Raw genomic sequence first — 16,070 nt, 5'->3', positions numbered from 1 at the left:
TCTAGAATATTTGCATTTGTTTGCAGACGCGTGTTTGAGGGATTAGATCAGAATTAACATGGATTCCATAGTTAAACCACAAATAGACGTAGGTTAAGGAACTAAGCGTTTGTAGCAATTTACAATCCAAGGTGGCCAAATATGCCGGGAGGGTGTGGTCACTTTTTTCTTTCTGAAGTAGCCCATATATAATATCCCGAAGTATTCTTCTAAGCTATCAGTTTTATTTTGAGGTTACTACTTACGATACTAAAAAGATGAAAGTAAGTCCTATGTTTATACTAATTTCTTCAAATGACTTTTCAGTAACAAGATATACAATACAATAATAGTACATCATAGACAACATTTCCATTGTATTATGAATATAATTCATAACCAGTGCCAAAATAAGAGGGAGGAAGTAATCGGCTTTGAACCCCCTCCCCCCAAAAAATCTCCTGAAAAACTTAACAAAGCATTTCTCCGACTCGTGAGCTCATCATAAAAATGCAGGCAGAGAAACCTTAGCCTCCCCAGGAACAACAAAAATCTTTTGTTGCCTCCCCCTCGAACAACATTCTTTTCTCATCCCAGGCCACAAGGACAAAAATACCCCATACGACCTTTTATATATACTGTTTGTCTCAATAACGTTTAAAGTTAGAAATACAAATTCTAGACCATTTTATGTGCGATTTTTATTTAAAACCCCATGTGACCATTTTAGAGATGTTTTCATTGGAATAGGATTTTGGGAGAGTAGAGGCCGCTGATATTGTTTATAGTACTTCAGCATATGGCTGCTTTCTTTGCTTTAAATATACTTTATCTAAAATTATGAATCATTTTCTTCTCAAGAAATTCTTTTCTTGCTTAAGAATTACGCTAAACGTAGGGTCCATTTTAAGCAGGTTATGCTGTAACCTCTAGAATATTTGCATTTCTCAAGAAATTGAGTTGCTACAACAGAGGAGTGAAATTAAAATTTTACAGGTTAGTCTTTATTTCAAAATACATCTACAAAAATAAATCAATTTAAGTCTTATTTCTTTTAACAAAGGTCTCGAAATAAGCTCAGAATAAGTCAAACCGATATGGTATCAATATACAATCGATAAAGCAACTCCTCATTTGGAAAATCCGAACCGAATACTTGTCATCTAATGTCTATACAATGTGTCACAGATTGTTCCATATCAATGTAACTGTGCTTAACTGTGAGCTCAATGTAACCGTGAGTTCTTTCTTCGGGGAGGGGTGAAGACATCACGTGTGTGGATATTTGGCAGACTTGGTGGTTTCATGGTACGCACTGCAAAACCAGGCTGCGGGGATTTCAAAATTCTCTATAAATTGGGGAGGATATTATGACATATTTCATAGATATAATTGGATTTGCAAGAAAAGTTGCCTTTCTCTAAATCCTACACTTTCAAATTTTTATTTACCATTTTGACTAGCCCTTCGTCTAAAACAATAAATTTCCATTGGGTGGGGGTAGTTTGTGAGGTGATTATCCTTGTTACTGCAAAATTTCATCGTAAACTTTCATGGCTGAGAGTAAATCCTGTAAAGGCTAAAACCGAAAGTACGTGCGATATAAATAATTGTTTTGTCATTTGAACGATTCAACTATTGTACTGAGTTTCACATGTTTTTCATATTATAAAAATGTGCGTACTTATCTTTGGTCAAAACTAGCATTAACATCACTGAAACAATGGCGTAGCAAAAAATGGGGCTAAGGTTATGAAATGAGTCGTGCGAAACCTAAAAATGATAGACAAATGTTTCATCGTATAATGACTATTCAACAACCTTTTCTAAATTTCAGACTTAGTAATTACCGTAACAGCTTTGCTCATCATTCGAAGTCACTATTAAAAAAAAGTGTAAATTGTATTTGAGAACAGTTTTGCTAGCCAATACAAGCATGCGTAGCAGTTCCAATATCTTTTTTGGTAATTGATTTCTTTTTTTTTACATTAGATAGCCTAAACTTGCAATGACATAAAAATCAGATTTTCTCAAGTGCCTTTCTCACTCGGATTTAACACAAATTAGTGTGCATAAAGGGCTAACGACAAATTGTCATAAACAGCAATGTAAATCGAGCTCATTCTATAGGCGTTATTTTTTTCTTTAAATTGAAACAAACCGCTTTTTATTTGGTTTACAATAGTATTTGAAACTCAAATGACCTAATCTTTCTTTGCAGTACAAATACGACTACGCCCCATATCAATTTGCATGGGCCGTCAAGGACGACTACACCTACAATGACTATGCCCATGAGCAGGTCACAGACGACAAAGGATACACCAAGGGAAGCTACCGTGTTCTCCTCCCAGACGGTCGTGTCCAGACCGTAACCTAAACCGCTGATGCCTACAGTGGATACAACGCTGATGTTCAATACACCGGTGAAGCTAAATACCCTGAATACAAAGCACCAGCCTACTCTGCTCCAGAATACAAGACACCAGCATACAAAGCACCAGCCTACCCTGGTCCAGAATACAAAACACCAGCATATCCCGCTCCAGAATACAAAGCACCTGTCTACCCTGCCCCAGAATACGAGGCACCAGCCTACCCTGCCCCAGAATACAAGGCACCAACATACCCAGCTCCTGAATACAAAGCACCAGCTTATGAGCCAAAATACTAGATATTTATAGAATTTATTATTCGTTATTTTTATACCAGAATAAAAGTTACTTCATTGAGGATATATTGTCTTAAATCGATATCTTACTCTTTTTTTTATAGTATATTCATTTTCATTTAAGCAAAATCATTGAAATGGGTTCTAATTTAAACTTGAGTTTTCTTATTAAAGTTAGGGCGCTCATGAGCCTATAGTGGCTTAAGATTTAGATTTAGATTAGATATTGCGGTTACATCCCGTTTCATGTACTTACAAAGATAATTTTACGATTTAGAATGTTTAATCAGGTTTTAGTCACAAAACACCATCCCAAAAAGCTCAAAGATAAGTTACTTTTGAAACAGAAGATAACAGATTCTTTTTTCTTTAAAGAAATTGGCTAATTCATCTTTGTCTAGCTAAAAAATAAGGCTCAGTGTATTCACTGTCTGAAAGAAACTCGCGATTACGGTAGACTGATATGTATGAGGCTTAGTAAACATACCTAATATGCATGCACACATGTTCATATGCACGTTCAGGAAATAAGTTTTGGTTCGCATTACTATCAAATATGTCAACATTGGCTCGCATCATTTTCAATCTGATCTACATTGTGTCGAGCAACACGAATTAAATCTCTATTTCAAGATTTGCTCCCCCCTGATAAACATCAAATAATTAGACATACAGGCGTGGAATAGCAATAAACACGAAAAAGTTGGAAAGTAACCTGACAACCAGAAAAATATCACAGAAAATATTCTAATGGGTTCTTAGTGCTATGATTTCTAAATTACAAATAGTTTTATTCTGTCAATTAAATAGTAAACAGGAATTAACATGAATAAATAAATGTAACAATAAGTAATCCTTCTTTGAATATACAACTTTGAGTGGTTCCAGAACCATAAGCCTACGTTTCTCCAGACCCTTAGTGGCAATAAGTTAGGGTTCGGGGCGTAATTTGTTCCAAAAAACTGTATAGAACATTTCAAAAAAAAAGTGAATTAGCTGAAAAATAGTCAAGGCAGAAAACCATAATTGAAATAAAAATGCCTGGTTAAGGGATTGAACCCTTGCCATTCTGATTCAGAGTCTATCGCGTTAGCACTCGAACTACGGCGTCTGATGATCGAATTCAATCTATTTATCAAACAGTTCGAGGTAACGAATCAAACAGCTCGTGGTAACGAACTGTAATAAAGAGCGACCCAGCTCAATAGTAACCGAAACTCTAAAAGACGGGTTTTGATACCAATAGTACATCAAAATAATCATATTTTTGTGCTGATTTTAAATACATAAGTTTCATCAAGTTTAGTATTACCAATCAAAAGTTAAGAGCCTGAGAAAATTTGCCTTAGTTTAAAAAATAGGGAGAAACACCCCCTAAAAGCCATAGAATCTGAACGCCATCAAGATTCAACGTATCAGAGAACCCTACTGTCGAAGTTTCAAGCTCTTATCTACAAAATGTGGAATTTTGTATTTTTTGCCAGAAGACAGATCACGGATGCGTGTTTATTTGTTTTTTTTCCCAGGGGTGATCGTATGGACCCAATGGTCCTAGAATGTCGTGAGAGGGCTCATTCTAACGGAAATTGAAAGTTCTAGTGCCATTTTCAGTAACCGAAAAAATAGGAGGGCACCTAGGCCCCTTCCAACACTCTTTTCTCCCGAAGTTACCAGATCAAAATTTTGAGATATCCATTTTGTTAAGCATAGTCGAAAAACCTAATAACTATTTCTTTGGGGACGACTTAATCCCCCACAGTCCCTGAGGAATGGGGACCCTTTTCATATACGAAAGAATTTCTGTTCGTTTTAAGTTTTAATGTCGCTCCTTACTTTCAGTTGAAAAAATTTGTTTTTATTTATTTCATTAAATGAAAAAAACACTAGTTTTTTCAACTGAAAGTAAGGAGCTACATTACAACTTAAAACGGACAAAAATTTTTACGTGTATTAAGGGGATTAGCATTTTTTTTTTTTTTTTAATTGAAACAAACCGCTCTCTTATTAGGTTTAGGATAGTATTTGAAACACAATTGACCTAATCTTTCTTTGCAATACAAATACGATTACGCCCCATATCAATTTGCGTGGGCCGTCAAGGACGACTACACCTACAATGACTATGCCCATGAGCAGGTCACAGACGACAAAGGATACACCAAGGGAAGTTACCGTGTTCTCCTCCCAGACGGTCGGGTCCAAACCGTAACCTATACTGCTGATGCCTACAGTGGATACAATGCTGATGTTCAATACACTGGTGAAGCTAAATACCCTGAATACAAAGCACCAACCTACTCTGCTCCAGAATACAAGACACCAGCATACAAAGCACCAGCCTACCCTGCTCAGGAATACAAAACTCCAGCATATCCTGCTCCAGAAGACAAAGCACCTGCCTACCCTGCCCCAGATTACAAGGCACCAGCATACCAACTCCTGTATACAAAGCACCAGCTTATGAGCCAAAATACTAGATATTTATAGAAATTATTATTCGTTATTTTTATACCAGAATAAAAGTTACTTCATATAGGATATATTGACTTAAATCGATATCCTACTCTTTTTTTATAGTATATTCATTTTCATATAAGCAAAATCATTGAAATGGATTCTAATTTAAACGAGTTTTCAAACAGTTCGTGGTAACGGACTGTAGTTAGGAGCTTAAAGTTAGGGCGCTCACGAGCCTACAGTGGCTTAAGATTTAGTTGATATTATGGTTACATCCCGTTTCAACACAAAGATAATTTGACAATGTTGAACGTTAAAAAAATTTCATCAGGTTTTAGGCACAAAAAACCATCCCAAAATGCTCAAAGATAAGTTACTTTTGAAACAGAAGATAACAGATTCTTTTTTTCTTTTAAAAAATTGCCTCATTAATCTTTGTTTAGCTAAAAAATAAGGCTCAGCGTATTCACTGTCTGATAGAAACTCGCGAATACGGTAAACTATTATGTGTGAGTCATAGTAAACATACATTATAGTCAATGCACACATATTCATATGCACGTTCAGGAAATAAGTTTTGGTTCGCATTACTATCAAATATGTAAACATTTGCTCACATCATTTTCAATCTGATGTACATTTTCAATCTTGTGTCGAGCAAAAGAATTAAATCTTTATTTCAAGATTTACTCCCCCCTGATAAACACCAAAAAAATTCGACATACAGGAGTGGAATAGCAATAAACACCAAAAAGTTGGAAAGTAACCTGACCATCAGAAAAATATCACAGAAAATATTCTAATGAGTTCTTAGTGCTATGATTTCTCTACATAAATTACAAATAGTTTTATTCTGTCAATTAAATAGTAAAAAGGAATTAACATGAATAAATAAATGTACCAATAAGTAATCCTTCTTTGAATATACAACTTTGAGTGGTTCCAGAACCATAAGCCTACGTTTCTCCAGACCCTTAGTTGCAATAAGTTAGGGTTCGGGGCGTAATTTGTTCCAAAAAACTGTATAGAATATTTCACAAGAAAAAGTGAATTAGCTGAAAAATAGTCAAGGAAGAAAATCATAATTGAAATAAAATTGCCTGGTTAAGGGATTGAACCCTTGCCATTCTGATTCAGAGTCTATCGCGTTAGCACTCGAACTACGGCGTCTGATGATCGAATTCAATCTACTTATCAAACAGTTCGAGGTAACGAATCAAACAGTTCGTGGTAACGAACTGTAGTAAGGAGCGACCCGGCTCAATAGTAAACGAAACTCTAAAAAACGGGATTTTGATACCAATAGTTACATCAAAAGAATCGTATTTTTGTGATGATTTTAAAAACATAAGTTTCATCAAGTTTAGTCTTACCTATCAAAAATTAAGAGCCTGAGGAAATTTGCCTTAGTTTAGAAAATAGGTAGAAACACCCCCTAAAAGTCATAGAATCTGAACGCCATCAAGATTCAGCGTATCAGAGAACCCTACTGTCGAAGTTTCAAGCTCCTATCTACAAAAATGTGGAATTTTGTATTTTTTTTGCCAGAAGACAGATCACGGATGCGTGTTTATTTGTCTTTTTCCCAGGGGTGATCGTATGGACCCAGTAGTCCTAGAATGTCGCGAGAGGGCTCATTCTAAAGGAATTGAAAATTCTAGTGCCATTTTTAGTAACCAAAAAAATAGGAGGGCACCTAGGCCCCTTCCAACACTCTTTTCTCCCGAAGTTACCAGATCAAAACTTTGAGATATCCATTTTGTTAAGCATAGTCGAAAAACCTAATAACTATGTCTTTGGGGAAGACTTGATCCCCCACAGTCCCTGAGGAATAGAGACCCTTTTCATATACGGAATAGTTTCTGTTCGTCTTAAGTTTTAATGTCGCTCCTTACTTTCAGTTGAAAAAACTTGTTTTTATTTATTTAATTGAATGAAGAAACCTAGTTTTTTCAACTAAAAGTAAGAGGCTACATTACAACTTAAAACGGAAAATTTTTTTTACGTGTATTGAGGGGATTACCCCCTCCTCAACACCTCACTCTTTACCCTAAAGTTTGAATTTTGTCCCAATCCTTTAAGAACGACTCCTGAAACACAAGGGTTGTTTAATTAGAACAATAGGAAGCTTTTTTAAAAGTACTAAAAAACTTTAGCGTAAAGAGCAAGGTGTTGAGGAGGGGGCAATCCCATTCATACACGTAATAATTTCTGTTCGTTTTAAGTTTTAATGTTGCTCCTAACTTTGAGTTGAAAAACTTGTAAAAAAAACTTGTGTAACTTACAGCCCTTTTCCCAAAGACTATGGACAGCAATGTCATCACCAAAAGCATTTTTATTTCATATTCAGCAACTACATTTTAAATTGGCTATGAAAAGGTTAAATAATAAGTTAAATAAAAAGCTCCTATTATAAGGAGTGAGAGCATTAAACTATATTTGGTGAAGCTCAACTCTTGCGAACAGGAGGAAGGAAGGGTGTATGTGAAGGAATAGTCATTTGAAATTTTGAGATTCAATTATTTGTTCTTCTATGAATTTCTTCCTCTTAAGAACACCCGATATTTTAGAAATCCTTCTGCGTGCTGCAACATTGGCTGACCGTGTTAAAGAGTTCATAGTGAGTTCTCCAAACGGACTAATAATATTTACTAAGGGGACTGAGAGGGGGAGTATACGGGAGGGGTTCTTGTATATCTCAAGTTAAGGGTTTTGGACCATAACTATTACAATGTTACCGTATTATACTTCCAAGCTTTTCCACTTAAGAAGTGGCACCCAAAGTATCGTTTTTCGTGCAATATGGCACTTACGGATGGTAAAACTGACAATAGCATGTATATATAAGCAATAGCTTTCAAATGAGCCATTAAAAATCTCTCTAGGACGTTCTGGATGCCCACTAGCCCCAGCTTTTCCACTTGAGACATGACACCAATAATGTCCTTTTAGTGCCATTTGGCACTTGCAGATGGTAGATTTTATAGTAAAAAACGTAAATAAAAGCAATATCTTTTATATGAGCTAAAAAAAAAAAAAAACATGTTTACGATGTTTTGGCAGCCCGCTTGTTTTAGTATCATACGGCACTTGCAGATGGCTGAATTTATATAAAACAAGTAGATATGACAAATAGCTTTGGAATGAGCCATTAGCCATCTCTCTATGATTTTCTGGTAGCCCGCTAAAAGCAACGCAAAAATCAACAAAAACGTGAGACAGCTGAGCGTTATCGATGCAAAAAAGTGATGTTCCTTGTTGTTCAAGGAGGGGGCCTGTAATTTTCCCGTCTAAGGCTTTCGACCATGCTGACCATGTATATAGCATGAAAAAATTGATCCGTATATGAGAGGGTTGTTCCCTCCTTAACGCCTCGCTCTTTACGCTAAAGTTTTTTATTGTTTTGAAAAGTAGAGCGGGACATTGAGGAGGGGACAACCCCTTTCATATACGGAATAATTTCTATTCGTTTTAAATTTTATTGTCGCTCCTTACTTGCAGTTAAAAAACTTGTTTTTTTATTTAATTATACATAGAATCGTAGTTTATTTAAACTAACTCAAATATTTATTTTAATTTTGTCCCTTAAATATTCCTTAAAGGTGTGCTCTAAGAGTTTAGGCAAATTTCAATAAGACCAGTAAATCTTCAAAGGCCTCTTAACAAGGTAAGCGGACATATGCTAAATTTTTTAAGAGTCCAGTACAGATTCAACGGAAGGAATTTTACGTTTAAAAAACAGGTAAACTTGAGTTAGAATTAGGTGAAAATTAAAAAAAGAAAAAAAAAACATTTGGAAACGGTATTCTGACGAGGAGTATCTTGGTGTAAAATAAGAGCCCGATGCTGGCCGGTGCCGAACCGGGGTTTAAAACTGGAGATACATGAAATTCTGCAATACATTTTTTTTTTTGGAAATTCTGTCGGCACCGGCAAGTTCCGGTCGGTGCCAGAACGCCTCGTATCCTCATTTGTATTCAACTAACGTCCAATAACGTTATATCTTTCTTTTGCTTTAAGCTATTGGTGTTGAGGAAAGACTTAATTTTCTTTTCATATCAGACAATTTCTAAAATGGTTTAAAATTCAGAGATAAATTAAGGAGGAATTGAATATGCTAACTCGCCCCATACAGTCCTAATCCAGACACGCCACTAAATGGAATTAATTTAAAAAACAAAGATTATCTGAGCGAAGTAAAGAGTGAATTCGAAACTTCAAACGAACAAAAATTATAACTTCACAGCCTTTTTATATATATATATATATATATATATATATATATATATATATATATATATATATATATATATATATATATATATATATTTATATATATATATACATATATATATATATACATATATATATATATATATATATATATATATATATATATATATATATATATATATATCTATACATATATATATATATATATATATATATATATATATATATATATATATATATATATATATATATATATATATATATATATATATATATATATATATATACAACTAGTACAAATAAACCAAATGGTGATATTTCCCCATGTTAGGATTATAGAAAACTGACGTTTAACTGAAAACACAAAAGCCGAGCATAAAAAACAAGAATATTGATTTAGGAGTCAAAAGTGAGTATGTAGCCTCACAACAATCAATTAATCTATAACGCTTTACACGAGCTGTAATACCAGTAACTTTCAGTATACGGTTAAAATTAGCTTAAAAACTTGGGCATAAAAATAAATATTATATTTAGAAGTGCAGAGTCATTAAACAGCTCAACCTAAGAGCATACCAACCATAACAACCAAACAACCATAACAAGAGCATATCAACCATACTATCAAGACTGGTCCACTTTGAACTTATCTATAAAACTATCATTAAGTATCTTTTCAGATCCCAAAACGACAGTCAATCATTGGACTAAGCTCATTCTCCAGAAGTGATGTTAAATTAACCGAAAAAAAAAGCAACAATCCTAAAATGTTCTATTTTTATACTATTAAGTATCCTTAGAAAGTTTACTTTTACTGTACCAAAACTCCTATATTTTTTTTTTCAGTAAAGCACAGTTTTCTATAATCCTACAAACATAGGGAAGTATTATCAGTTGGCTTAATTGCACTAGTTTTATCGATGTATATTAGATAGGATGTGACATAATATTTTTTTTTTTCTTTTTAAGTTTCAACTTCACTATTTGCTTCCCTCAGGAAAATTTTGTTTTTTAAATTAATCTTTGTTCGTTTTAGTAAGAAATTCATATAGAAGGTACAAAACCACGATCGAAAAAAAACGCCCGATACCGATGCGCCTGACACCGATACGTGCGATACCAATACCGCTGGAACCAATACACTCGATACCGACTTCGCTCTTTACTTCCCTCAGAAAAACTTATTTTTTAAATTGATCTTTGTCCGTTTTTGATTTAACACGTTGTTCATTAGATGTCATTCGGCCACTCCCTTAGAAGTCCTGTGGACATGGTTGGTCATAAATCTTTGAATCGTTTTTGGTCTCCAATTGCCTTCAAGTGGCTTACTGAACTGATAGACTATATCTTATTGTATGACTATCTGCCATAGTTCTACCCTAGGAAGATAGAATATCATCAAGAAATGAATATAATCATTTTTATACAACTCTGAAAAAATTATGCCAGCTTTCCCTCTCACGGTCACTATCTAGCTCTCAAGCCTTTCGATACTAAATAAAAAAAAAAACAAGTTTTTTTTTAAATGAAAGTAAGGAGCGACATTAAAACTTAAAATGAACAGAAATTACCCTGTATATGAAAGGGGCTGCTCCTTCTTCAAGGCCTTGCTCTTTGCACTAAAGTTTGACTCTTTCTCTCAACTCTACTTTTTAAAACAATAAAAACATTAGCGTAAAGAGCAGGGCGTTGAAGAAGGAGCAGCCCCTTTCGTATATGGGGTAATTTCTGTTCGTTTTAAGTTTTAATGTCGCTCTTTACTTTCATTTAAAAAACTTTTTTTTTTATTTAGTTTCTGAGCGTTTTTTAGTTAATCCATGTTTGGATTTCGGCTCTCCGCAGATGAATAATTAAATCGAAATTTGCATATTTATCTATTTGGCTAAATGGCTTTCCCATAGTTTTGATCGAATGATTTTGCGAAAAAAGGAGGGGAAGGAGGCCCAGTTGCTCTCCAATTTTTGGGTACTTAAAAAGGCAACTAGAACTTTTAGTTTTTACGAACGTTTTCGTTAGTAAAAGATATACGTAACTTACGAATTAGCTTACGTAACAAACTTCTATGTTCGTATGTTTTTATAACGTAAATGAGAAGGTTCGCCCACTCGTCAATACCTCGTCAATAACTCTTTGCATTAAAGCTAAAATTTTGTCCCCTGAATCACAAAGGCCGTAGAATAAATAGTTGAAATTATTGAAAATCCTTTAGAGTAAAGAGTGAGGTATTAGGAGGATGTGAACCCCTTATATGCGTAATATTTTCTGTTCGTTTTAAGTTTTAACGCTACTCCATACTTCCAGTTGAAAAAACTCTTTCATATTTATTTTCTCATTGTTTTTTTTAAATAATGCTAGAAAATGCTGCGCCCCCTTTATGGAAATCTTCTTCCCCCATGACAAATTCCTCCATGGAAAATTTCCCCCACATAGCCCCCTCTTCTTAATCTTATTTCCTTGCAGATTAAACGTATCAATTATCAAATTTTTGACTATATTAATGAAGTCACCAGAAGCAGCAGTATCAGTGGGGTAAGTTTTTTTTTTTTTATTCCCTATCTTCGACTGTCAAATCGCGGGATACCCAACTTCTGTAAGTTTCTTTTGTTTTCTAACGGACAAGACCAATACTTTTCTTGCTTAAGAATTACGCTAAATGTAGGGTCCATTTCAAGCAGGTTATGCTGTAACCTCTAGAATATTTGCATTTGTTTGCAGACGCGTGTTTGAGGGATTAGATCAGAATTAACATGGATTCCATAGTTAAACCACAAATAGACGTAGGTTAAGGAACTAAGCGTTTGTAGCAATTTACAATCCAAGGTGGCCAAATATGCCGGGAGGGTGTGGTCACTTTTTTCTTTCTGAAGTAACCCATATATAATATCCCGAAGTATTCATTTAAGCTATCAGTTTTATTTTGAGGTTACTACTTACGATACTAAAAAGATGAAAGTAAGTCCTATGTTTATACTAATTTCTTCAAATGACTTTTCAGTAACAGGATATACAATACAATAATAGTACATCATAGACAACATTTCCATTGTATTATGAATATAATTCATAACCAGTGCCAAAATAAGAGGGAGGAAGTAATCGGTTTTGAACCCCCTCCCCCAAAAAAATCTCCTGAAAAACTAACAAAACCATTTCTCCGACTCGTGAGCTCATCATAAAAATGCAGGCAGAGAAACCTTAGCTTCCCCAGGAACAAAAAAATCTTTTGTTGCCTCCCCCTCGAACAACATTCTTTTCGTAACATCCCCCGCCACAAGGACAAAAATACCCCATACGACCTTTTTATATATACTGTTTGTCTCAATAACGTTTAAGGTTAGAAATACAAATTCTAGACCATTTTATGTGCGATTTTCATTTAAAACCCCATGTGACCATTTTAGAGATGTTTTCATTGGAATAGGATTTTGGGAGAGTAGAGGCCGCTGATATTGTTTATAGTACTTCAGCATATGGCTGCTTTCTTTGCTTTAAATATACTTTATCTAAAATTATTAATCATTTTCTTCCAAATTTCAAGTCTAAAAGTCATGTCTAAGATTACGATTTCTTACATCTATAGTTCATACTTAATTATCAATTTTAGGGATTCGTCGTTTGTGCTTTGATTGCTGCCGCATTTGCTGCACCTCAGGACTACCCAAAGCCGGAATACAAAACTGAATACAAGGCAGCTGAGTATAAGCCAGCATATAAAGCAGCAGACGTAAGTTTGAATTTTCCTCATTTCGTTACTTCAATAAAAATAAAAGACTATTTAAATGGATAACAATGAAACTAATAAATAGCAAAAGAATACTGAGCTTATTTGAGAACTTAAAAAGAAATTGAGTTGCTACACCAGAGGAGTGAAATTAAAATTTTACAGGTTAGTCTTTATTTCAAAATACATCTACAAAAATAAATCAATTTAAGTCTTATTTCTTTTAACAAAAGTCTCGAATTAAGCTCAGAATAAGTCAAACCGATATGGTATCAATATATAATCGATAAAGCAACTCCTCCTTTGGAAAATCCGAACCGAATACTTGTCATCTAATGTCAATATACAATGTGTCACAGATTGTTCGATATCAATGTGATTGTGCTTAACTGTGAGCTCAATGTAACCGTGAGTTCTTTCTTCGGGGAGGGGCGAAGACATCACGTGTGTGGATATTTGGCAGACTTGGTGGTTTCATGGTACGCACTGCAAAACCAGGCTGCGGGGATTTCAAAATTCTCTATAAATTGGGGAGGATATTATGACATGTTTCACAGATATAATTGGATATAATTACCGTAACAGCTTTGCTCATCATTCGAAGTCACTATTAGAAAAAAGAGTAAATTGTATTTGAGAACAGTATTGCTAGCCAATACAAGCATGTGTAGCAGTTCCAATATCTTTTTTGGTAATTGATTTCTTTTTTTTTTACATTAGATAGCCTAAACTTGCAATGACATAAAAATCAGATTTTCTCAAGTGCCTTTCTCACTCGGATTTAACACAAATTAGTGTGCATAAAGGGCTAACGACAAATTGTCATAAACAGCAATGTAAATCGAGCTCATTCTATAGGCGTTATTTTTTTCTTTAAATTGAAACAAACCGCTTTTTTATTAGGTTTACCATAGTATTTGAAACACAAATGACCTAATCTTTCTTTGCAGTACAAATACGACTACGCCCCATATCAATTTGCCTGGGCCGTCAAGGACGACTACACCTACAATGACTATGCCCATGAGCAGGTCACAGACGACAAAGGATACACCAAGGGAAGCTACCGTGTTCTCCTCCCAGACGGTCGTGTCCAGACCGTAACCTATACCGCTGATGCCTACAGTGGATACAACGCTGATGTTCAATACACCGGTGAAGCTAAATACCCTGAATACAAAGCACCAGCCTACTCTGCTCCAGAATACAAGACACCAGCATACAAAGCACCAGCCTACCCTGCTCCAGAATACAAAACACCAGCATATCCCGCTCCAGAATACAAAGCACCTGTCTACCCTGCCCCAGAATACAAGGCACCAGCCTACCCTGCCCCAGAATACAAGGCACCAACATACCCAACTCCTGCATACAAAGCACCAGCTTATGAGCCAAAATACTAGATATTTATAGAATTTATTATTCGTTATTTTTATACCAGAATAAAAGTTACTTCATCGAGGATATATTGTCTTGAATCGATATCTTACTCTTTTTTTTATAGTATATTCATTTTCATTTAAGCAAAATCATTGAAATGGGTTCTAATTTAAACTTGAGTTTTCTTATTAAAGTTAGGGCGCTCATGAGCCTATAGTGGCTTAAGATTTAGATTTAGATTAGATATTGCGGTTACATCCCGTTTCATGTACTTACAAAGATAATTTTACGATTTAGAATGTTTAATCAGGTTTTAGTCATAAAACACCATCTCAAAAAGCTCAAAGATAAGTTACTTTTGAAACAGAAGATAACAGATTCTTTTTTCTTTAAAGAAATTGGCTCATTCATCTTTGTCTAGCTAAAAAATAAGGCTCAGTGTATTCACTGTCTGAAAGAAACTCGCGATTACGGTAGATTGATATGTATGAGGCTTAGTAAACATACCTAATATCAATGCATACATGTTCATATGCACGTTCAGGAAATAAGTTATGGTTCGCATTACTATCAAATATGTCAACATTGGCTCGCATCATATTCAATCTGATCTACATTGTGTCGAGCAACACGAATTAAATCTCTATTTCAAGATTTGCTCCCCCCCCCCTGATAAACATCAAATAATTAGACATACAGGCGTGGAATAGCAATAAACACGAAAAAGTTGGAAAGTAACCTGACAACCAGAAAAATATCACAGAAAATATTCTAATAGGTTCTTAGTGCTATGATTTCTAAATAACAAATAGTTTTATTCTGTCAACTAAAGTAAACAGGAATTAGTAAACAGGAATTAACATGAATAAATAAATGTAACAATAAGTAATCCTTCTTTGAATATACAACTTTGAGTGGTTTTAGAACCATAAGCATACTTTTCTCCAGACCCTTATTGGCAATAAGTTAGGGTTCGGGGCGTAATTTGTTCCAAAAATAGCGTACAGAAAATTTCACAATTAAAGAAAAAAAATAGTGAATTAGCTGAAAAATAGTCATATATAAGGAAGAAAATCATAATTGAAATAAAAATGCCTGGTTAAGGGATTGAACCCTTGCCATTCTGATTCAGTGTCTATCGCGCTAGCACTCCAACGACGGCGGCTGATGATCGAATCCAATCTATTTGTCAAACAGTTCAAGGTAACGAATCAAACAGCTCGTGGTAACGAACTGTAGTAAGGAGCGAACCGGCTCAATAGTAACCGAAACTCTAAAAGATGGGTTTTGATACCAATAGTACATCAAAATAATCATATTTTTGTGCTGATTTTAAATACATAAGTTTCATCAAGTTTAGTATTACCAATCAAAAGTTAAGAGCCTGAGAAAATTTGCCTTAGTTTAAAAAATAGAGAGAAACACCCCCTAAAAGCCATAGAATCTGAACGCCATCAAGGTTCAACGTTTCAGAGAACCTTACTATCGAAGTTTCAAGCTCTTATATACAAAATGTGGAATTTTGTATTTTTTGCCAGAAGACAGATCACGGATGCGTGTTTATTTGGTTTTTTCCCAGGGGTGATCGTATGGACCCAGTGGTCCTAGAATGTCGTGAGAGGGCTCATT

The 16,070-nt window shown here is 34.7% G+C and overlaps 3 protein-coding genes and 1 pseudogene across 3 annotated transcripts in view; 3 read left to right on the top strand and 1 right to left on the bottom strand.

The window, feature by feature from the left end:
- LOC136030120 (DNA polymerase eta-like) overlaps nucleotides 1–16,070 on the bottom strand; it is a 200,297-nt gene that overhangs the window by 58,804 nt on the left and 125,423 nt on the right. The window lies entirely within an intron of this gene.
- LOC136030570 (adhesive plaque matrix protein-like) overlaps nucleotides 1–16,070 on the top strand; it is a 53,707-nt gene that overhangs the window by 16,106 nt on the left and 21,531 nt on the right. The window contains exons 5-7 of the mRNA XM_065709643.1: nucleotides 4,787–5,091; nucleotides 7,661–7,727; nucleotides 11,801–11,869. Of these exons, the coding sequence (XP_065565715.1) occupies nucleotides 4,787–5,091; nucleotides 7,661–7,727; nucleotides 11,801–11,869 (441 nt within the window). The remainder of the gene's footprint in view (nucleotides 1–4,786; nucleotides 5,092–7,660; nucleotides 7,728–11,800; nucleotides 11,870–16,070) is intronic.
- LOC136030126 (uncharacterized) lies at nucleotides 226–2,714 on the top strand (annotated as a pseudogene).
- LOC136030121 (cuticle protein 19-like) lies at nucleotides 12,247–14,525 on the top strand. The gene is made up of 3 exons (XM_065708804.1): nucleotides 12,247–12,292; nucleotides 12,945–13,064; nucleotides 14,012–14,525. The coding sequence occupies exons 1-3, from the start codon at nucleotides 12,287–12,289 to the stop codon at nucleotides 14,462–14,464; spliced, it is 579 nt and encodes a 192-aa protein (XP_065564876.1). The 5' UTR covers nucleotides 12,247–12,286; the 3' UTR covers nucleotides 14,465–14,525.

The sequence above is a fragment of the Artemia franciscana genome, chromosome 8 (assembly GCF_032884065.1).
Source record: "Artemia franciscana chromosome 8, ASM3288406v1, whole genome shotgun sequence".
Taxonomy (NCBI): Eukaryota; Metazoa; Arthropoda; class Branchiopoda; order Anostraca; family Artemiidae; genus Artemia; species Artemia franciscana.
The sequence above is the reverse complement of the archived record's forward strand: the minus strand, read 5'-3'. Positions and strand labels throughout refer to the sequence as shown.

Coding starts and splice junctions, on each gene's coding strand:
- LOC136030121 (XM_065708804.1), top strand. Junction 13,065..14,011: donor CAGCATATAAAGCAGCAGAC/GTAAGTTTGAAT, acceptor CTTTCTTTGCAG/TACAAATACGACTACGCCCC.